Source organism: Spermophilus citellus, assembly GCF_964194105.1.
Source record: "Spermophilus citellus genome assembly, chromosome: 1".
NCBI classification, from domain to species: Eukaryota; Metazoa; Chordata; class Mammalia; order Rodentia; family Sciuridae; genus Spermophilus; species Spermophilus citellus.
The window spans coordinates 46094994-46120024 of record NC_138182.1 but is presented as its reverse complement, the minus strand read 5'-3'; the positions used below and the strand labels follow the sequence as shown (position 1 = coordinate 46120024).

Genomic DNA, 25031 nt, shown 5'->3' with positions numbered 1-25031 from the left:
ATTACAGGATCATCTTTTGGTTACTGTCTGCCTTGGGAATGTGGTGCAGTTGAGGAAGGAGAACTCTGCTGCCCCTTTCACTCCTAGATTAGTGGACTGATGGCTCTTGTCCCTAGGGGTTAGTAAATAACAACAAAAGTAGCAATGATAATGTTCTGGCATATGCAGTTTCCTAAATCCATAAGAAATTATATATCAAGACAGTGTTAGAATAATGGCAAAACAAACCTCCATTTTGGAGTTATACAAAAGAGATGAGAATGCCAATATCTCCTCTCCCAAGAAGGGACACAACTTAGAGACATTGCCAGTAAAGCCCCCAAAAGAAAATCATGATAGTCTGACTTAATATTTTAAGAAATGTCATAAAAGTATAAAACATCAAGAAGAAAAATTTGATGTGAAGAACATGAAACCATCTCTGGTAAATGTTAAGCTAGATTCTTTGTAGAATTTGAGCTCAAAAAGTCAAACAAGGGAGCTGGGGTGTAGCTCAGTAATAGAGTGCTAGTCTAATATGCACAAGGCCCTGGAATTGATCCCCAGCACTGGGAGGAAAAAGCCAACCGAACAGATTAAAGGGGTTAGGAGATAATTATTTTCTAGCAAAGTCAATATAGGAATGGTTGCCCCAAAACTACAAATGAAAGAAAAATTATTAGGCATACTGCATTTATTTCCTAGATGACAAATGTGAAGATTTGGTGTGTTCATGTGGGTGTATATATGTGTGTCCTGTATCCATTGAATGGGTCAATTTCATAATATCTATAATGCCACTCACCTAACAGAGAAATTGTGAATTTAGTAGAAAAAGTAACTTCTGGGTTTTTTTTTTTCATTTTCTCCAAATTCCTCAATGTATAGCAATGATAGAAAGCAGACTATGCTTTAAAATAATGTTCCCAACAGCATAAATTCTTATTAAACAAAACAAAACAAAAAACCCTAATCACGCACCATTCTGTTGGTGGTTGTTTTTAATCCAATGCCATATCCAAAGGCTTCTGAAAGACAGATTTTGTTTGTGTTTCAAGTTATTTTTCCTTATAGTTTATTTCTATTGCAAAGAAACCAAATGTAATTAAAATAAGCAAGTAAACCATATATCGCCAACACTAATGAGACCTGAATTAAATTAGTCTTGTATGTTATTGCATTGGTTATCTTAAGGGGGAAAAATGAATAGATTTACAGAGAATATAACTCAATTCGAGTGACAGATTGGTTTGCAACGTAATACACAACATCTTTTCTCTGCAGGAAAAGTGTGGTATCAAGATACCCATGTGATGAATTGTAGATGGACAGGGACAACACAAGTGACAAACCATGCTATTTGTTTGACACCACAGTTTTCATTATGAAAACATGAGCTGTGGGTGATAATGCATTGTTTAAAAAAGATCTAAAAGTACTTTCTTTTTTTTGGGGGGGGGGGCAGGGAGGGAAAAGCAGTGCTAGGGATTAAACCCCAGGCCTCACACATGCTAAACAAGCACTCTACCACTGAGCCATATCCCTCACCCTAAAAGTACTCTTCTTTAAGTATTTGGGAAAGGTGTGCTCTAACCTTAACAGTACTCTAAATTATGGAGAACAGGGTTTGTTAATATATCCATTTCCCACGTAGGAGGCTTTAGAGTTATTTAAGATACTACACAGTAGGTAGAAGTAAGGATTTATATACAAACTATCTGGATATTTTGACAATTCGCTTAATTGTGCTTATTTTTAAATGTGTTTATAAATCAGAGTAAACTTACTGAATTGTACAGTTTCTATTACAAATCCTACTAAGTTTTCTGATCGTATTGTATAATTTCTCTTCCTCAAAGGATATTATGTGAAACCGTAAAGGACTTCGTTGCCAAAGTAGAGAAGGCGTATGACAGATCATTGGAAAATGCAGTTGTAGCGGACGCCGTGGCCAGTAAAGTAAGAGGGACACATCAGGGCATGCAAGTTATTTACTGACAATGTTAACATTGAATTGTATTTTAAAGCTAAATGGATTCCATGGTTTCTTTGCCAAAACATCTAAAGAAAAATTACTTTTATTAAGCCATGAGGATTTTGAAAATACTCTAATTTATGGTTACCTTGTAATACTGCATCCTGGAAACAAACCATCGTCAAACCAAATTTTATAGTTCCCTCTCCCAGTGTTTGACATCTTGCCAGGTGATGTACAGCAATCAGGCCACAGGGGAGAATTCTGCACAGTCGGTGTTCCAGTGGGTAGAGGACCAGTTTTCTATTTCCAAGCAAACTTTGGCTGGTCCATTTCTCTCCTAGCACAGGTCTTTGGATTCACTGGACCTTGTTCTCTTTATGGATTCCACCCTGCTTCATTAGCTTTCTGATGCTAAAATAACAATTGTTTAATTATCTTAAAAGCCACTGTTTTTACTTTTGTAAGTTCATCAGAGAACCTTCTTACAAAAGGCTATTTTCCATCTCCACATCTCCACTTGGGCTTGCAGAGGACTTCACTCTCCCAGATTCATGCTTTAGATGGTAGTTTAATTGGGTAGAAGGAAAAGAAAAGGGAACTAAACATGCATTTGAAACATTCAGCCACTTTCTCTACTCTATGGGGTTTCAGAAAATGGGAACCCTTTCTTAGCCATATTTTTGTCTCTAAACTCTTTCTACCAGAGCTCTGTCTCAGAATGTCACCAAAGACTAACAATGGAGAGGAAAAGGACTGGAAATTGTATGGCGAGAAAAGCATTCATGGCTACAGTCCTAACTGTTAGGTCTATTTTCCATCTCCACTAAAATTTAAATTAGGGGCTTCTTGAATCAAAACATCTACAAAATAAAAGATGATAGCCAATTGAATTTTAGAGTTTTTCTCTCTAGTGATTAAACATTCAAAACATCTTACATAAAAAATTCTTCCATCTTGTCTGCTGATGTGACTTCCATTTGAATTTCTCCCTCCTTTCCCTATTTTTGTTTTCTCAGTGTTCAGTCCTAAATGAGAAGCTTGAACAACTGCTGCAAGTTTTGCACACAGAGCCCCAGCCTGATGCAGTCCTCTCCGCTGTCAGCCCTGTCGTCCTAGAAGAAGATGCTGTGGAATCTTCAAGTGAAGAATCCCTGGGCGAATGCAAGGACCAGCTCTCAGATGACATTACAAAGCCTTCCTCACAAGGAGCCATCAAACCCAGGGAAATAATGTTGCGGGCAAACAGTTTAAAGAAAGCAGTGAGACAAGTCATTGAAGAAGCCGGAAAAGGTACATGGTGACAAAATTAGCTTTAGAAGAAGTTGGCAGCATGGCTATTGCATGTGTGAGGGAGTTTTCACAATGGTCAGATGGGACACACTTGAAAAAAGAATTGTATTTTTTTTTTGAAAAAAATGCTTTTAAGACACCACAGAAGATAAATCTACTAAAAGGAAATTGTACTGGTCCTGTTTATAGTTTTGGTAATAAAGATCAGCACACTAATGATGTATAACATAAAATCTCAGAAATAAATTAAGCTGAAACATTACTATATTAAATAGAAAAATCATTGAATTAATATTTCCAAAATTTTAAATATTTTTTCACTTAGTTGGAATATACCAAATTCTTATAGAAAATCAAATCTGTAAACTACTTGAATATGTAGAAAATGTCTTCTTAACATTAATTTCCTTAAGTGTTTGAATGTTTGTTGGTTTCTAAAGCATATATAAAAACTCTGCCTATACGCCAATTTTTTATATTCATATATATGATTCTTTTAGAATTTTAGTAGTAGACTAAAAATTTATTAAAATTAATTTGAATATGATTAATGTTCAAAAATCCATTTATATATTTACATGTTGCAACTTGTAATTGGACTTGTATTTTCCTAAAATTCTTACATATTTTTAATTCTGGTAAATATGTAATTTTAGCAACTTTATTTAGTTTCATAATCTCTGGTACTTATAGGCATCACTCCCAAGCTTATTTCTAAATGTTGTTTAGTTGTAAGTACAAAGTATCTTTTGGTATATGTTTCAGTTTTACTTTCCTATGCATATCTTTAATGTGGGATGGATTTTATTTTCATTATCCAAACATGTTTGTCTTCTTACTACTTAAAGTTATGGATGAGCAGATGGTTCATTCCTGTGAACCAGTTAATCAATTATCTGACTGCAACAATACAGAAATAAGTGAATCTACTGATGATGATACCAAAGAGTTGTTAACTGGTAAGAAAACAATAACATCATTTGGAATTAAAATAATATGTGAATTTTCTTTTAACGATTTGCATTTTTATTTCTGAAAGGCTTTTTGGCAGTTAAGCTTAGATATACATGAATGCTAAAATAATAAAGGTAATAGATTACTTAAATTGTTGCCAAATTCCTCTCTTATCATGTATTCTAGAGATAAGCAAAGGATTAAGAACCAGAGATGATTAAATATCTTGGTTTTCCTGAAGAAAAGGGAAGAAACACCTAAATCATTCAGCTTTAAGCTGTTTTAGTTCTTAGATTCCTTTGAGAATTGTAAGAAAGCCACAGGCCTCACAAGCACAAAATTTAGCCTTTAAATTATTCAGCAGTCTCCTAATATCATTGATCAACTGTCTAGACTGATAATCCTTATTACTAAATTAAGCTTTAAAATCATAGCACATCTAGTTACAACCCTTTTTTTACCAAAATTCATTTTGCCAGGAAATTAAGAATATTACAATTTCTCTGCCTTTTAGCATTTAATTGAGGATGAATTTATACTTTTACATTGCCAAAGCAAAAAAAATTCTAATTTATTGAGATAATACAAAAGATAAATTGTAATAATAATAAAGATATTAAGATGATGCACATATTAATGTACTCATGAAAGGTCAACATAATTATGTGAGAACTATTTACATTCAAAAATTTATTAACTTTTTGCTTTTAGTTTCTTTATATATAAATTTGGTCATATTAACCTCTCTGTGGCTTTTTCATCTGTAAGATGAAGATAATAACGTGCCAGTTTCATTGGGTTGTTGTGAAGATTAAATAAGTTACTGAATATAAAGTGCCCAGCATTGTGTACACAGTATGGATGTTTGCTGTCATCATTATTATTTATTTTTTATTGATGCTTCTGCTAACTACTTTAACTTTGAAAGAGTATTCTTTAATTGTACTTAAACTACTTAGACTTTGAAATTTGACTTTCTGAATCACTGATGTTGAATATACAACTCAATCCATACTCTAGAACTCTGTTGACAGAGGATCACTCTATCTTAAATAGAAAAATCATTTAATCATGTTAATTATTTAATTATGATTATGATTGGCTGTAATTTTATTCTTTACTTGAAGCTTTCTGTTTTTTCTCTTAAATTTCAACCCATGATTATAGATGTTCTTAGGTTTTATGTATGATGATGTTGACCATGACAACCACTGGCATTTGTCTAATGCTTTGTGATTATTTTAAAAAGCAGTATATCACTGTATTGGAGATGAATCTGCCTTCTAGAGCCATGTCTTATTCTTCTTTCATGTGGCAGCCCTTAAATGATACTGAAAATAGCTTTTATGGCACCATGTCCCCTTGTCACATCTTATGTTTCCTCTTGCAAATGACCTGTGCTAAGTTTTTCTTCCAGATTTTAACTTAATAATTTCAATCCTCTTGTTTTTTTTTTTTTTTTGGCTATATCCATTAATATCGATGCATGTTAGATAATTTCTGTTAAGTAATAGCACATTGATACTCAAACACTACTAATTATACACTTTGGGTGTTTGCAAAGATTATAGTAGTTTATTTTTTTTTCCCTTTTTTTTTTTATTGATTATTTAAAGCATTACATAGCTAGACTGTGGAACCAACCTAGATGCCCTTCAATAGATGAATGGATATAGTAGTTTATACTCATTCCTATTTGGATCTATAATTTCATCCTGTCAAAATGTTTTGAAGGTTGATTCTATCGTCTCAGTTTTTTCTCATCTGTGAATGTGATAAGAAGGCCGTAGATATTATCATCTATTAAAAAGTGTCAACTAAAGCCAGGTTGGCAGTGGCATATTGACAGTCAGACTTAATAATTTTCCCCAAGATTACATCTGTCTTGGAGGATTGGTTTGTTAACAGTCATGAATGGTCTTCCAGCTAGCCATCATCCCCCCTTTTCATATTATCATAAACTCAACACTTTCATTGTACTTAAAGAAAACTAAAATATACAACTATAGTGCTATAGATATTGAGATAAACATAAATTTAGAAAAGTCTTTAATGTTGCAGCATTTGATCTTAATTTTGGCTAGTGACCCAACTTACTGGAAACTGGCCCTGGAGGAGAAGTGTTTCTGTATTCGGTAATCATTTTCTTTGTTGAAGCACTCTCATTTTATCATTATTAAATTATATAATAATTCATATGTCTGAGATGTAAGAAATATATTAATATAATAAATGACATGCTTTATTTAAGAAGAACTATGAATCACTAATTTAATTACCTGCAGTGGAACATCAGTCTTAGTCATTAGTACACTGTCTGCTCTCTATCAGAAATGAACATCAAAAAGTTCTTTTATTAAAAATTAGCCTCAGGAGTTCTATCTGTTTAAAAACAAAAAAGAGTGACTATTCTGTTACTTTTAGTACAGCTGGACTGTTTTGAATAGAATAGAGTGTAAGATTAATATAGTTAATTTGTAATTAGTCTGAGAGAGAGTGAAGATAATTAAGTTTTAGAGTACTTTTAAATTGAATTTGCAGAGTACTGTTTTTCCCCCCCCTTAGGAAAAAATACCAACCAAAAGCCCCTAAATTAGTTAAAGGTACCATTTGCTCTTTGTTAAATTGCCTCAGTTTAGATAGAATTAAATCTTCCCTTTTGTTGTTTTCTTTGAGAGTAATTGTGTTTTGGAATAATTTTTGGAATGTTTTGTGCTTTTACGAGAATATAATAGAGCCATTTGAGACAAATCCATCATTTTGAATAAATAATTGAGGCAGGAAAAGTATATTGATTTCATTTGAAACTACTATTTTTTCTTCCATTTTTAGAAGACAATGTTAACTTGTGTTTCACATGTTAGTTCTGAAAATTAATTAAATGTGATCAGATACTCAATGTTTATGAGAAAAGTTCATGTTAGTAGCTTATTTAATAACACATATGTTCCATTTTCAAAATCATCAGTCTTCAAATTCTCTACTTTCAGTGTAGGTTACTGAATTTTAATTATAGTAAATATCTATTTTCTATTGATCTCCATGTATTTAAGATCAGAGATCAAGACATCTACCTTGACAGATATCCTCTTTGTTTCAAGAAAATTAAAATAGTAAAAGAATAGTTAAATACAATTAATATTCTCTGCTCCACTGATTGATTTAAAGAGAGATTCAATTATTTCATGTCTTGCTAAATTTTATGCCTTCGTCATTTTCTCTTTTTAATCTGGACTTCTTTCTTGCCAACAGTTAAAACTTCACCTCAGTCTCCAGATGCCAGGGCATGTCGTGGCAATTCTCAACCTGATTCTGTCCCTGGTCCAGCTGCCACAGCCACCAAAGAAAACCTCCCTGTGCTCAATACCAGAATAATCTGCCCAGGTATTACAGATTCCGAAAGGGGTGCATTTTTAAGCTTCTCTGTGAAGCTGTGTAAATACTGATTTCCATGAACTATAGAAATGTGTTCTCAAAGGTAAATGTTCTTTTAGGAGAGTGTTTATAGTATATATAGATATATCAGTTAGTATATATTCTAGTGATAATTGCTTTGTTTTTGTATATATACAAATTATCTATATATACTAATTTGTATATATATATATATATTGTATATATACAAATTAGTCTCTCAGACTAATTACAAATTAACTATATTAATCTTACACTCCATTCTATTCAAAAACAAAGCAATTATCACTAGAATATATACTATAAACTGCTATATCTATATATACTATAAACACATCTGAAACATCTATTTCATCCCTGATGAAATAAAGTTGCTTGGATTAGGCTAGTAGTAGAGAAACCAAATGATTATAGGTAAGAGATGGAGGAAAATATATGTGTTTCCGAGGCCTCCTTAAATGCCAGTTGTTTGACTTGATAAACATCCTTCAGCTTCATTCAGAGTAGGTTGGAATCTAAGTTAGACCCTGAAAACCAGAGTCTCAAACGTGTTCTTTTGAAAGATGAATCATAATTCAATAATAAAGTTGAAGACTTTGGCACCTCACTTCCAATAGTGGGTAGAACTAGATAGAAGATCAACAAGGAAATAGAATACTTGACACATAAAACAGCCAGACCTGACAGATGTCTAAGAACACTCTACCTAACCACAGCAGAATACACATTCTTCTTAAGTGTTTGTAGAACATTCTCAAGGATAGACCACATACTAGGCTATAAAATATTTCTCAATAAAACTAAAAGGGTTAAATTACACAAAATATTTTTTCCTGCCACAATGAAATGAAAGTGGAAATCGATGAGAAGATGAAATTTAGGAAATGTACCAATATGTGGAAATATGTAGGTCAAAGGAAAAAAATTACAAAGGAAATTTAGGCCAAATTTTTTTAGATGAATGAAAACAAGAATATATACCATACCAAAACTTGTTTGATACAGCTTAAACATACTTAGAGGTGAAAATTATAACTGTATATGCCTAGATTGAAAAAGTAGAACTATCTCAAATCAGTAACTTTAATAACTTGGAAAAAGAAGAGGAAACTAAATCCAAAGCAAACAGGAGACAGCAAGTAATAAAGACTATAGTGGAAATAAACTAGAAAATAGAAAAATCAGTATAGATAATAAGCAAAACTAAAAGTTGGTTCTGTGACAAGTTCAACAAATAGACATATCTTTAGCCAAGTGAAAGAGAAAATGAGACAAGATTGAAATTACTAAAAATCAGGAATGAAAGAGGAAACATCATAGTAGACATTGTAGAAATAGAAAGGATTATAAATTAGACAGCCTGGGTAAAATAGATAAATGCATAGAAATACACAAATGCCTACCAAAACTGATTTAAGATGAAATAGAAAATCTGACTAAACTCATAACAAGATAATGAATTACTCAGTACTAATTTGGAAAAAAAATCCTACAAAGAAAAGCCAAGCTCAAATTGCATCACTGGTGAAGCCTACCAAATATTTTCAAAAGAATAAACACCAGCCTTTTGCAAACTCTTCCAAAAAATAGAAGAGAAAGGAATACCTCCCAACTCATTTTATGAGACCCATGTTACCTTGATACCAAAAACAAAGACATCACAAGAAAATGCAGAACAATATCCCTTGTGAATATTGAAACAAAAATCTGAAAAAAATACTAGCTAACTAAATCCAACAACATATCAAAAGATTTATACACCATAACCAAGTATGATTCCTTTGATGTGAGATCGAATCAATATATGAAAATATGAAATGTAATAAACCATATTAATGGAATAAAGGACAAAAACCACATAGTCATATCAATAGACTTGGAAAAAAATTTTTTTAAATCCAACATCCTCTCAAAGTAAAAATGCTTGAAAAACCAGGAAAAGGAGGAAACTTCTTTATGTATGGTAAAGGGCATCTGTTATGCTTGTGTTGATGCAGGAAAGTTCAGGTGTAAAATGATTAGATTGTGAGAACTGTAACCTAATTGGTGCATCCTAGTTTAGGTGGATGACTGGGTGGTGACTCTAGGCAAGTAGGAAGTGCCTGGAGAAGGTGGATCACTGGGGGGTATACCCTGGAAGGGTTTGTCTTCGCTGCAGCTACTTCCTCCCTTTTTATCTCTGCTTCTACACACACACACACACACACACACACAGAGACACACACACACACACACCCTGCCATGATCCAGAGAAGCTTTCCACAGCTGAGCCCTTTTGCCATGATGTCCTGCCTTATTTTAGGCCAAGAGCAATGGAGCTGGCAGTTTGTGGACTGAGACCTCTGAAACCATAAGCCCGGAAAAAAACTTTTCCTCCTTTAAGTTGTTTTTGTCAGGTATTTTGGTCACAGCACGAAATCTTACTAAAATAGCATCTATGAAAAACCCACAATGAACATCTTACTTAATGGGGAAAAGCTGAAAGCCTTCCCAAAGATCAGGAATAAGATAAGAATGTGCACTCTTGCCTCTGCCATCAGTATTGTACCAGGGATTCCAGCCTTGGCAGTTAGACAAAATAAAAAGAATTCAAGCCATCCAGATTAAAAGGAAGAAGGAAAACTGTAAGTCTTCATTAATTGCTCTTTCATATAGAAAATCCTAGGGGATACACAACACACACACAAAAAAAAAAAATGGTGAAAGCTAATAAATAAATATAACAATAAAAGGATAAAAAGGTCAGTATGCAAAAGTTGTATTTCTATAATTATATTTTTATATACTATAAGTGAGCAACCTGAATATGAAATTAAGAAAAATTCATTTATAGTTGCATCAAAAATAAGAAAATGCTTAGGAATAAATTTAACCAAAAAAGTAAAAGACTCAAACACTGAAAGCTAGAAAGCATGGCCAAAAGAATTTAAAGAAGACCTAACTAAATGGACTCACATCTAAGTTCATGTGTTAGAAGACTAAATATTATTGAGATAGCAGTATTTCTCAAATTGAACTACAGGTTGAACACAATTGCTGTCAAAATCCCCACTGTTAATTTGAAGAAATTGACAAACCAATTTTTAAATTCATATGGAAATGTAAAAGACCCAGAATAGGCAAAATAATCTTAAAGAACAAAGTTGAAGGGATACATTTCCCAATTAAAAAACAAAGTTACATCATACTAGAATAAGTACAGTTATATAAATCAGTGAAGTAGATCTGAAAGTCCAAGAATAAATTCGTATATTTATGTTTAATTTCAACAAGTGTAGAAAGGCAATTCAATGGAGAAAGAATAGCCTTTTCCACCATTGGTATTGAGAATAACTAGATTTTACATGTAAAGATGAAGTTGGACCCAAGGGCTAAAAAGCTACCATAAAGACAGCAAAGGCATAAATGTTCATAACTTTGGATCAGGCAATGGTCTCTAAGATATGACAAGAAGCACAAGTAGCAAAAGGAAAAGCTAGCCAGGTGCAGAGGTAATCTTTAAGTTGTTTTTGTCAGGTATTTTGGTCACCCACCTGTAATCCCAGTGACTCAGGAAGCTAAGGCATGAGGGTCACACGTTCAAGGCCAGTCTGGGCAACTTAGTGAGACTCTATCTTAAAATAAAAAGGGCTGAGGATGAAGTTAAGTGGTAGAGTGGTCCTGGGTTCACTCTGCAGACCTGGGACAGAGCTGGGGGAGGAGAAAGGAAAAAAAAATGTGATTCAAAGGACACTACCAAGAGAGTAAAATGAGAACTCAGGCATTTACAGATGATAAATCAAAAGGGACTATTATCCACAATATATATAAATCTAAAAATTCAACAATGAAAGACAAATGTCCCAATTTTAAAATGAGACAGGTATCTGAATAGATAGTCTCCCAAAGAAGATATACAAATAACGAATAACCAATAAGCACATGAGAGGATGTTCAGTGTGATTAATCATCAGGGGATTGTAAGTAAATGCCACAATGAGGTATCCCTGTAGCCCCTTCAGGTGGCTGTGATCAAAAGAGACTGAAGGGCAGAGAGTGTAGTGGAACTCAGTAGTGGAGCACTTGCCTGGCTTGGCCCCGGGTTCAGTCCCCCACTCCTGAAAATATCCTAAAAACAGAAAACAAACAAACAAAAACCAGACAATAAAGAATATCGGCAAAGATATAAAGAAACTGAAATGTTTGTACATTGCTGATAGATGCATAAGATAGTGCAGTCATTTCGAAAAACAGTTTGATAGTTCCTCCTAAAACTAAACATTGAGTTAATATATAACCCAGATAACCCAACAATTCCACTACTGTACATATACCTAAGAAAATTGAAATGCATGTCTACACAAAAACTTGAACATGACTACTTCTGGCCACATTCACAATATCCCCAAATTGGAAACAACATATATATGCATCAGTAATTGGATAAGCAAAAAGTAGTAAAGTCATACACTGGATTTGGGCTTTAAAATAAAAATGAACATGGCCAAATATTACATGATTCTATTTACATGAAATGTGCAGAATAGTCAAACTCATAAGTATACAAAGTAGAGTAGTGGTGTCTAGGGACTGGAAAGTGATGGCTAAGGTACAGGGTTTCTTTTGCATATAGTGAAAAAAGTTACAGAACTAGATGGCAGTGTTGGTTGTACGTGTGCTACAAACAGCTAAATTATTTAAAAACTTCAAAGAGTGTATTTTATGGTGCATGAATTGTATCACTGTAATATATTGAAAGAAAGAAAGATAATTCCAGAACTTGCCTGGCTTTGGCATAGAAGTCATATTTTCATTCTCTCCAGGAACATAGGGATGGCCCTGCTGGGCTGGAGCTCTAATGTTATCTTGAGACGTTTTAGAGAATATTACACCTGCCTGTGGGATGTGAGAACTTCTCTAGATTGTTCTTTACTCTCGCCAGATTTGTTGTTTTTTTATCTCCATGTTTAGACATAAAAGGAAAATGATATAGTAAAGCATCACATAGAATATTCAAGACTATGAAAATTAAAACTCATCCTGATAATTTGATACTCTGGAAAAAATTACTAATTAAAATAATGAATAATAATATCCTCTAAGAAGAGCTCACTGTTGAGGGAAGGAAGGCTTGCCAAAGAAAGGATTTGTTTTTCTAATTTCCTAGCATTTCTTGTTTTTGTTCACCCTTCTGTCCTTTCTTGTTTGTTCTCTTGGCCCGTATTACTTTGTCTTCTCTGCAGACTTTGTTGTTTCCAACCTTATATTAGGTTGAGTAGAGCATAAAATTCATTAGCTTTGAATGCCATGAATTAGTGAAAAGAATGTTGAAATCAATTGGGGCTTTTGCATATTCAGAGGTAAGATAGGTGCTTTTATTTTTTATGTTCAATACTATATTCTTCTTAAATTCATAAATACCTGCATTTAGTATTTTTCTACTTATTCTTGACAGTAACACTATTTACTTTAATACACCTCCTAACATTTTAAGTTATTATTATCTACACTTTTGAGAGCATAAAGGTGGTAACTCCAAGATATATTGGGCAATTCAGGCTTTATTGTAAATTCCTCATAGACTTATTACATTATTTGCTATAATAAAGAGGTAATATGTATTTATTTGTTGAAGTTATAGAATTGCTAGGATGGTAAGAGAAAATGTCATGAAGAGACTTTTGTTAATATCCTCATCTCCTCAATTTATGACTATAAAGTTTTTGGAAGCACCAAAAACTTTATAGTCATAAATTTCATAGTTCTTAGTTTGGGTTAATAAGATGAATAGGCACTGAAAATCATACTCTAGGAGCAAGATGTTTGTAATTAGGCATGAATTGACTGGTTGTTTCTCTTTTTCCTTAACATGTGATGCTTTATGTATTTTCTGTTCAGGTTTAAGAGCAGGACTAGCTGCTTCAATTGCTGGGAGTTCCATTATCAACAAAATGTTACTAGCAAATATCGATCCTTTTGGTGCAACGCCATTTATTGACCCAGATCTAGATTCAGTGTAAGAAAATGTTTTTGCAATTATTTTTCTTTTGGCTTTTCTTATTTCTTCATAATGTGAATTATAGCACATATGTATCGTGATGTATGGCTCCATATACAAAAAGAGTGATCAGAAAATTTGGAAAGTTGATAATAATAAGCACATTAAGCCTTTGGAAATTCAGTGGTGTCTCTGGTCTGTCCAGAGGCAGTCACTTTCCCACCTGTTCTCTTCGAGAGCACATTCTGGGAGAGGAAGCACAGGTCTGCTCACTTCTCTCTGGAGGCTTTCACTTACAGGTGCCTTTACACACCTGTATTTCTGCTGTTCCCTTCCTCTTCTTCTCAGTTTTCGCCAAATCTGCCATCTTTTCATACCCAGCTTCTAGATTTTCTAATTTTGGGAGCTTTTATCACGTATTGACCTCTTCCCTTCTCAAAATTTCTATATTTTTAGCAACTCAAGTTATAATATTTGGGGGTTGGGGTTGTGGCTCAGTGGTAGCACACTCGTCTGGCATGTGTGAGGCACTGGGGCACATGTTTGATCCTCAGCACTACATATAAATAAATAAACAAACAAACAAATAAATAAATGCATTGTGTCCATATACAACTAAAAAATATTTTTTTACAAAAGATATATTTTTTCTTTCCATTTGGCCTTTGTTATATCACACTCCATAATGACATTCCTCAAAGTACCATATTTTGAACTTCCAACAGTACTTAGAAGAATGGATTGACTCTAGTAGCTTTTTATGCAAATGTTTTCCCATTGTTAAGAGTCAAAGGGGGAGAAGACTTTCTAATGGTTGAAAAGAGGAGTAAGGCCACCTAACTACCAGGCCCTTCCCATAACCATCTTCATCTATCTGGTAGCAAGAGACTTATAGAGAAAATAGAAGGACTGAGACTTTGTTAAATTTAATAGAAAACAATCCATTACTCTGTCTCTGCTTTGCCTTGCCCTTTATATCACATGTACCAAAAATTGTACTATGGCTATGCACATGGCGTGTGTATATATGAAGTAATTCCTACCGAGCTTTACAATCTTCTGTAAGGAGTAGAAGCTTAACTGATTTTAAGTGCTGTTTCGTGAACAAATTTAATTGTTATAATGAACCTGAAATTAACCTTTATGTACTTTTCCTTATTCTTGCAGAGATGGATATTCAGAAAAATGTGTCATGAACAATTACTTTGGGATTGGATTGGATGCAAAAATTTCATTAGAATTTAATAACAAGAGAGAGGAGCACCCTGAAAAATACAGGTAATTTTGAAAATAATGTTATCAACTGAAGGTGGTTTTTACTTTAATTTTATTCATTTCTTTTGCTTGTTCTGCCTTCATGGAGTAAAATTTCCTGAGATGTCCACGGATATTTATTTTTAGGAGCCGAACTAAAAACTTGATGTGGTATGGAGTCCTTGGGACCCGGGAATTATTACAGAGATCATACAAGAATTTAGAACAAAGAGTTCAACTTGAGGTAAGTTCATGTTGAAGTAAAGACATTTCACATTATCTTATTTAGAAAACTGTTTTCATCTGTAGGGCTAATATGACCTAAATTCCCCTTGATTAGTGATTAAATGTTCAGGAGGAAAAAAAGATCAAGGGAGTGACTTTTTGCTAATGTAGGTATAAACACTGGACATGAACCCACACTTCACCATTGTTGTCAGTAGCTCCTGAAAGTGGAGTCGCAGTGCCCAGGAAAATGTGGAGTCATGGGAGTACATTTATAGGATAGGGTTTTTAGTGGACTTTCTCATTTCAGTTTCCTAGTTCTGACTCAGTTCTGTAATACCCAGAGTTTCACAAATCCCTTAAAATAACTTTTATACTAAGTACAGTCTTTTAATTTAAAATATGTATTTATTTTTGTTCCAATTATTTCTAATAGCAAGTCAGTAAAAGAAAAAGATTTTGAGCATTTAGGGTTTTTTTTCATTATTTTTTACTGATTTAAATAGGAAATTAAAGATTTTAAGTCTTCTTTGATCACAGAAAAAAAATCAAAAAGGTTGGGGACATGGCTCAGCAAAGTCAATTAAACTGTGAATTTCATTTTCTTCTACCCTTGGTTCAGGCTCACTGTTTCTGATGACAGGTGTGTCTTTTGTGTCTTGTATCCTTTTATAACCAAATATTTTTAAAATATATCATTTAGTTGATAGCAATTGAGCCAGTCACCTCTTTAGTTCACATTCTTGTTATGATGACACTTAAAATAACAATGCTTGGTTTGATTTACTGATCAGAATATTTCAGACCTAAGATTTATATACTTTCCTGTATGTATGATACACTTTTAAAAGCATTGGGTTTTGCGGGGGAGGAGAGGTTTTTGTTGTTGTTGTTGTTGTTGGGATATGGACTAAAGAGGTGCCTGGCTCAGTTGTTATCAATTGAATGTTATAGTGAAAATAAAGACTTCCACTCTAAAAGTGTAACTATGCAATTAGCTGGTTCCATTATCAGTGCTTGTTAAATTAAGGTAGAGATTACCAAATGAAAAGGCACACTCATACATTGCTGGTAGGACTGCAAATTGGTGCAGCCAATATGGAAATCAGTATGGAGATTCCTTGGAAAACTGGGTATGGAATCACCATTTGACCCAATTATCCCACTCCTTGGTTTATACTCAAAGGACATAAAAACAGCATACTACAGGGACACAGCCATATCAATGTTTATAGCAGCACAATTCACAATAGCTAACCTGTGGAACCAACCTAGATGCCCTTCAGTAGATTAATGGATAAAAATAATGTGGTATATATACATAATGGAATATTATTCAGCATTAAAATAATAAAATCATGGCATTTGCAGGTAAATGAATGAAGCTAGAGAATATAATGCTAAGTGAAATTAGCCAACCCCCCAAAACCAAATGCTGAATAATTTCTCTGATTTAAGGATGCTAATTCATAATATGCTGTGAGTGTGTGTGGGGGGTGAGGATTAAATGAACTCTACATAGAGCAAAAGGGAAAGGGGGAGGGAGGTGATGGGGGGAAATAGGAGTAGGAAAGATGGAAGAATGTGATGGTCATCATTACCCTAAGTACATGTAAGAAGACAGAAAGGATGTGATTCTACTGTGTACAACCAGAGATATGAAAAATTGTGCTCTCTATGTATAATATGAATTGTTATATATTTGGCTGTCATGTATAACAAATCAAAATTTTTTAAAAAGATGCAAAAATCAGGAAAGATCACATTTTGTAAATGCTATTTTTCACAGCCTCATAACCAGATCAACTTAGGTGTCCTCCTGTGTCTTGTGTATTATAATCCTTCCTTTTCTAATTATGTCTCGTCTCTAGTTGTTCACACTCCATAAGAACAGGTAGGGAGTTGTGTTTATCTTTGTTTTCTCCAGCACTTAGCACAGCACCTAGCCCTCTCTTGAGGTGTAAATGAACAGGTAAATGATGATTTAGTGTAATTTGGTAAGATGGGGTTATTAAACTCATTATAAATTGAAACTGTAATTCAAAAATGATACAATACCCCTAACCTGCCAAGCATCATAGCTTAAGTTTGCCTACCTCAAATGTTACATTAACCTACAGTTGGACAAAATCACATAGCACAAAGCCTGCTTTATATAAAGTGTTGATTATCTGATGTAATGTATTCAATACTATACTGAAGGGAAAAAACAGAATGATTTGGTATACTTTTACAAGCTGTTCTGTGATCAAGCCCTATGACTGACCATCTTTAAAGTTTAAGGAATTATCTGGAATCAGAATGTCTGGTGGGTCTATTTTCTGCAAGAAACTTGGCTCTACAAACATAGATTTGCCACTTCAACTTGATGCCCATGTTATTAACAGGATATCTTACTCTTATACAGCTGCTTTTGAACTCCATTTAAAAAGGTTCTGAAGCAGTAGACCCTTTGACATTCTGGTAAAACTCTGGACCCCTTGTACAAATGTTTTTGAAATGCATTGTATAAAATACATAGAAACCAATAATATTAAAATAAATTAACAAAAAAAAATTTGGAGGGAGGAGTACTGGGGATTGAACTCAGGGGCGCTCCACCACTGAGTCACATCCCAGCCCTATTTTGTATTTTATTTAGAGATAGAGTCTCACTGAGTTGCTTAGCACCTCGCCATTTGTGAGGCTGGCTTTGAACTCTTGATCCTCCTGTCTCAGCCTCCTGAGCCACTGGGATTACAGGCATGCACCACCATGCCAGGCCAAAATATTTTTAAATTGTTTAAAATTAATGTATGTTTCATTGCCACATCAAGTGAAAATCTAGTGGCATGTCTAATAAATACCATAATTTTAAAGAAATGATGAACATAAATGATATCTGAAACATTTGTAATATACAAAAAAAACTATTTCTATTGACAGTGAAATTACAGGTATTGCTAATGCCTGTTTGTTGTCTACATTTATAACTGAGGACAATGCTAAATTCCAGAGGTTAGTGAACATAAAAGTTTTATTTTTATCATCAAGTTTAACAGTCTCCCTGAAACTATTCATGGACCCTGGGTTTCTGTACCTCAAGTTAAGATCCTTGATATAGAATTGTATGTTAAATGATACATGAAGAAACAAATTAGTAAAACAAGACATATAAAAACAGAAAAATTAAAAGTAGAGAATTCACTGGGCCCAGTGGTACATGCCTGTAATCCCAACAGCTCAGGAGGCTGAGACAGGAGGATCACAAGTTCAAAACCAGCCTACAAATGGTGAGGCACTGAGCAACTCAGTCCCTGTCTCTAAATAAAATACAAAATAGGGCTGGGGATGTAGCTCAGTGATCAAATGCCTCTGAGTTCAATCCTCAGTACCCCCCCCCCAAAAAAGTAGAGAATTCTTTGCCATTTAAAGTAAATGAAGGAACACCTTCTGTGCCCAAAAATAACAGACCATGGAAGGCCTGTTGTCTACAAATTAATTTCCCTGATATGATGGTTCACTTGAGATAAAGGTGAAGAGATAGCCCCATCTTTGGAAGCTCTTTCCAGATAAATCTCTGCATCAGTGTCAGTCCAGAATATTGTGGTATGAAAGAAGACTGATTTCGGGGCTGGGATTGTGGCTCAACAGCAGAGCGCTTGCCGAGCACACACTCGGGACCTGGGTTCGATCCTCAGCACCACGTAAAAATAAAGCATTGTGTTGTGTCCATCTACACCAAAAAATAAATATTTTTAAAAAATAAAAAAGAAAGAAGACTGATTTCAAGTCTCAACTTTGAATTTGTATGGAAGAAAGACTTTGGTTTCTCTGTCTACACAACAAATGAAATAATGCTTCTGTGCAAATTATAATTCAGTGAGCTAAGGTACAAGAAATAACATTGTGAATTCTAGATGTATAAATTTTGTTTCCCAAGCCATCAGTTTTGGTTCTGATATATACCCAACTTTCAGAATCATTGACTGAGATTTATAATCTGTTGGGAATGCCAAAAATATAAGATAAAATCACAGTAACACATCTTGCTACTCTTATGATAGAGAAGTCCTTGATACTCCTATCTCAGCCTCCCAAGCTATTGGGATTACAGCTATAAATAGGAAAATCTCATTAAATTTTTAAACATTTTGATTAAGAATGGTTGACTTTTTGCCTATAATATACCTAACTTACATGTGTCAAGGAGCTTTTCCTATTTATTAACTGAAATAATGATTGCATACTGTTTTGAATCCTTTAAATACTAAGATAAAATGAAGAAAAACAAGTCATTTTTGAAAAACAAGATCCATCTGTAAGCTATAATGAAATAGGTATTGGAGAACAAATATTTGTTTAATGCATATTTTTGGTTACTTAAACTATTTCTATAATCTGTTTATACTTTGTAAAACCTAAATAAATTTTGGTTTATTAGATAGAAATAGTGATTTCTATCTTTGTTTAGTTTACTTCAATAATAATTAGTCATAACTACTGGTTAAATTATTTTATACTAGTTGAATTTTACTGAATTCTGTCTATACCATCACATTTAATTGTTAGAACTTTATGAGTTAGGGCCAAGCCTGCAATCCCTGTGACTTGGGAGGCTGAGGCAGGAGGATAGAAGTTCAAAGCCAGCCCCAGCAACTTAGCAAGGCCCTGTCTCAAAATAAAAAACAATTTTAAAAAGGACTGGGGATGTGGCTCAATGTTTAAGTGCCCATGGTTCAATCCTGGTACTTTACATAGTAGGTATTGTTATTCAGTTCAGAGGAGGAACTTGCCTAAGATCAAACAGCAGATAACTGAAGGAGCCATCACTTCAAATTCACTGCTTTGTTATCATAAAACAATATGTAATCATGACTAAAGAAGGAAATTCACTGATTTCTGACTATGTGTTCTAGGTGCTTTCCTATACCTCATTTCATTGGCCACACTAAGTGTTAGCAGTTATTAACCCATTTAACAGTTGAGCAAAATGAAGCTTTGAAAGTTTAAGGGACTTACTCAAAATACTCAGTGAGAGAATTCAAACCAAGCCCACCATCTTTCCACTATCCCACATTGCTTGGTCAGAGTAACAGAACAGGACAGATATATTTATAGACAAACACACACATATATACACATCTGTCCTATTCTATACATATACACATACACATATATATATAAATAATATAAATACACACACATATGTATCTTTCCTATTCTATACATATACACATACATAAATAAATATATATACACACATGCATACACACGCATGCAGATACACACACACGTATATGGAAACAGGTATGTATGTGCATGTGCATATCTGGAGTCTCAGGCATTTTGCAACATCATGAACCACAAATGGAATGTGGGATGAATGGGACAATTATAAAAGGATATAATACTCCCGAAGTTCTTCCTGAATATAAGAAAGTTTTCGGTCATGTGATCCTAATTTGTCAAATATGTGCTGCTTGTGTTTTTTCTATGAGACTCCATGACACAGACATTAAGTACTTCACTGGTGTTTTGCTTAATATATAATGTATTACATTTGGCAGTATACATGGCACTTCCTTCTGAAAATGTTCATCTTATTCCATTCATGCTTGCAAATAAAGTGCATCCATTAAACAGTTTTAAAATTACTTCTTTTATATTTACAGAGACCGCATTTTTTCCATTTCCTTTAACTTAGTCATATGAATGAAAACAGCTCTTTCTAAAGCACACAGATACCAGTTTAATGTATTGAATTTAGAAAAAGTTGATTATTCTACTAAGTAATTAATATTCATTTAACAAGTATATATTCAGTACTAGCTATATGCCAGGCATGGCCCTGAGTGCTGGGTTACAATGTAGACCTGTAAATATTGAATACTCAGCCTGTCTACTGGTTAACACTGTATCTTCGGGAAAGGAAAAGAAATTGTAAAAATCTCATGTAGAGGTAAATAAAACATATGAGGTCTCAATTATACCAGTGGTTGAAAATGGATTCAAACTAGATTCTCATTTATTCTAAATGTTAAAGACAATTTTGATTGGGCATTAAAATGCCATTTTTAATATGAGACTTATTTAATGGAGGTATAGAATCTATTTTAAATATGACATTTTTAAGCTCTTCTCTTTTTAAATAAAGCTTAAGCTGGCATTGTGGCACAGGCCTATAATCTTAGCAACTCAGGAGACTGAAGCAGGAAGGTGGCAAGTTTGAAGACAATCTGGGAAAATAACTGAGACTCTGTCTCAAAATAAAATGGACTATGGATGTACCTTGGTGGTAGAATGCCCCTGGGTTCAACTGCCAGAACTGAGCACGCGCAGACACACACACACACACACACACACACACACACACACACACTCTGTCTCTCTCCCTCCTTCCCTCCCTCCCTCCTTCCCTCCTTCCCTCCCTCCCTCTTCCTCCCTCTTTCTCCCTCCCTCCCTCCCTCCCTCTTCCTCCCTCTCCCTCCCTCCCTCTCTCTCCCTCCCTCCCTCTCTCTCCCTCTCAATTTGTCTCACACACAAACCCCCCCACACACATACACACCATTTTTTTTTTTAAGAGAGATTGGACACAACATCTTTATTTTACTTTTATGTGGTGCTAAGGATCGAACCCAGTGCCCCGTGCATGCCAGGCGAACATGCTACCGCTTGAGCCACATCTCCAGCCCAACCATTTTGAAGTCTTAAAAGATTAAAAAAAGGTTTAAATCTTTCCATTAAATTAAATGTTCACTTAGTTTCATTAGGTGGCTCTGTTTAAATACTATTAATTTTTTTTAGTTGTAAATGGACACAATACTTTTATTTATTTATTTTTGGTACCGAGCATCAAACCCAGTGCCTCACATGTGCTATCCATAGGTGCTCTACCACTGAGCTATAACCCAGCCCAAATACTGATTAAATTATTGTGATCATAAAATTTATGTAACATAATTATACTCATTTTCTTGAGTAATTTAAAATATTTTTACTTTATATATAAAAATTATACATGTAATGGGGTACCATGTTATAGTTTGGTACATGTACATATTGCATAATGTTCAAATCAGGGTAAGCACATGGATCTCCTCAATCATGTATCATTTCTTTGTGGCGAAAACATTCAGTCCCTTTACTGATTATCTACTTCTTAATAGCTGGGCTCTAAGACTTAATAGAGTAAAGCAAACAACATTAATTTAATAAATAGCATTTGTGAAAAGGTAACAATTCTATTTCTACTCAGTAAAACTTATTCACATATATAATTACTTCACCAACGTTATTACTTTTGTCATTGTTGTTTTCATTTAAGTGGTACTTTTCATTTGAGTGAGTAATGAGAAGGCAAGGAGTGCCAGGTACTTTCCAACAAGCATGTTTTTTGTTTGGCTTTGATTCTGACTCCTTGAAAAACTCAGCTTTAGAGTTTAGCCAGTAACCAGTTCCTTTTAGAGAGGTGTTACCAATGTGGGCTGGACCAGAACCTGCCCTTAAAGAGCTGCTTTCAAAAGGATGCCTAAACTCATAAAGCAAGTGAGAATCTCTCAAGTGGCCGAAAAGGATTCAAGAAAGTTACTGCCTGATTTGAGGGGAAAGAAGAGGGAAAGCATTTCTTTCTAAATGCAGTTTTCTGTAGCAGCTTTTATTTATGCTTTCAATTTTTTTCAATTAAGAAGAAATAAGATAAATGCCTTTGTAATGTGTAGGAATGTACTTACAAGAGAACAAACATAACCAATACATTTTGCTCCCTCACTCTTTGACTTTGGTGTTTTACTATCCTCCAAACTAGTGGTGTTGCTCTTGAAGTCTAACCTCTAGGCTTTGTACTTTGCAGTGCGATGGGCAGTATATTCCTCTCCCCAGTTTGCAAGGCATAGCAGTGTTAAACATCCCTAGCTATGCAGGAGGCACTAACTTCTGGGGTGGAACCAAAGAGGATGATGTAAGTAGCAAAATAGAAATAGAGTCTGTTACCTCAACAATGATTCAATTCATGTAATATCTTTTAAAGATGTACTTTTAATATTAATTTAATGTCAGAATGTTTTATACGGGGAAGGTATGGGGGTAGAATAGATTTGTTCAAGGTTTTATTTAGATAATTTTTCATGGATTTACTCTGAAATTCCTTATTCTGGGTTGTAGGTTACAATTTGGGGGGTAAATGCAAAGTCATCTACTTGAGGAAAGTAAATTTAGGATATAAAAAAGGGAAGATCTTGCTTCTTAATTTTATACCGGTATTAGTTTTCTACTGCTGCTATAACAAATTAACACCAATTTAGTAAAAACACAGGTTTACCATCTTACATTTCTATATGGTATAAGTCTGACAAAGTCTCCCTGGGCTAATAAAATCAAGATGTCAGAGGGCTGTGTGACTTTGGAAGCAGTAAGAGAGAATCTGTTTCCTGTCCTTTCAGCTTTTAGAGGCTGCTCTTGTTCCTCCCACAGGTTGGATTTTCATTGCTTCACTCTAGTCACCTTTTCTGCCTTCCTCTTCCACTTTTTAGTGAGCCTTGTGATTACTTTGGGTCTACCCAGAGCATCAGGATAATTTTCCCATTTCAAGGTCCACAATTTAATTACATCACCAAAATTACTTTTGCCAAGTAATTAATCATCAGTTAGAAAGTTTGTTTCCTGATATTTTCAATGAAAGTTTTCAATTTGGATATTACTTTATGTTGGTTTTTTTAGAATAATAATTATTTATGACAAAGAAAAAGAGGGGGCAAAAGAGGGAACGTCATACAGTCTAAATTTAAATTTTTAAGTAATTAATTTTGTGAAAAAGGCATCTAACATAAAGAAAAAGAAAGTTTACGTGAATTTTACCACCTGAGGTTTCTGTTTCCATAGTTCAATGCCCTAAAAAGTTGTTGTATTAAGATATAAGGCACACGCGCATGCTGCTTATAATACCTTGAAAGATCTCCCTTAGAATAACCAAGTGAACTGTATCATAATTTGCATGTTCATTAGCTTTAACCTGATGAAACTGTTTCACCTTTTGGGTTTCTTAGATTTCTAAAACTTATAGACATTAGCTTAGCAAAACATCTGAATTATATATGGCAGATGTTTGCTGCATTTATACCAAGATGAATCATTTAAAAATGCATTAGTCCAAACAGTGCTTTATGTAAATGAGTCTTCTATCCCTATGCAAAATCCTTTTTAAAAATTACATTTATTTTAAGCCATCTTCAGTGATTTTTTTTCTCTTGGATTATCATTTTCTAATGTTTATTTGCTTTTTTGCTCACTATTTTTATGTTTCTAAATATAGACAGATAGCAGGGTTTACATTATTTGATGTACCACTTTACCAAAATGTTCAGTGAAAATGAAACATAGTTTTTCCTTTCAGATATTTACTGCACCATCATTTGATGACAAGATCTTGGAAGTTGTTGCAATATTTGATAGCATGCAAATGGCAGTTTCAAGGGTCATTAAGCTGCAGCATCATCGAATAGCCCAGGTTTGTTTCTCTGACTATGCTTCTTGGGCCATGGAGGGCTGGGGGCTGCTATTCCAAATGACAGCTGTCCTGAATATGCTTCTATATGATATTGACTTTGCTGTCAGGTCAGTTCTTACTGTGTCATCATAAGTGGTTTAGCATAGAATTCCATTCCCACAGAATGGCCTAAATATCAAGCCTGAACACATGCAGAGATTGATGGTCAATTTCTCAGGATGACTTATACTCTAAAAACAATGTGTTTTGTTTCAGTGCCGCACAGTAAAAATCACCATATTTGGTGATGAGGGAGTCCCAGTGCAGGTGGATGGTGAAGCATGGGTCCAGCCTCCAGGAATTATCAAAATTGTGCACAAAAACAGAGCTCAGATGCTAACAAGGGACAGAGTATGTAACAAAAAAAAATTATTCTGGAATTTTATCAAATTGTTTTTTTTAAATTCTAAATTGTCATGAAAAATAGGAAATGGGAA

General features: G+C 34.1%; 1 protein-coding gene across 6 annotated transcripts in view; it reads left to right on the top strand.

Moving 5' to 3' along the window:
* DGKH (diacylglycerol kinase eta) overlaps positions 1-25031 on the top strand; it is a 195969-nt gene that overhangs the window by 148918 nt on the left and 22020 nt on the right. For 5 of the 6 annotated variants that reach the window (XR_014020872.1, XR_014020873.1, XM_081284540.1 and 2 more), the window contains exons 15-24: positions 1839-1938; positions 2974-3247; positions 4096-4206; positions 7454-7585; positions 13493-13610; positions 14760-14870; positions 14994-15090; positions 22903-23010; positions 24442-24555; positions 24811-24945. Coding sequence is in view for 4 of the 6 variants with exons in the window: in XM_081284540.1 (XP_081140666.1) it covers positions 1839-1938; positions 2974-3247; positions 4096-4206; positions 7454-7585; positions 13493-13610; positions 14760-14870; positions 14994-15090; positions 22903-23010; positions 24442-24555; positions 24811-24945 (1300 nt within the window). In the remaining 2 variants the exon portion in view is untranslated. The remainder of the gene's footprint in view (positions 1-1838; positions 1939-2973; positions 3248-4095; positions 4207-7453; positions 7586-13492; positions 13611-14759; positions 14871-14993; positions 15091-22902; positions 23011-24441; positions 24556-24810; positions 24946-25031) is intronic. The other variant, XM_081284538.1, reaches the window with a different exon arrangement.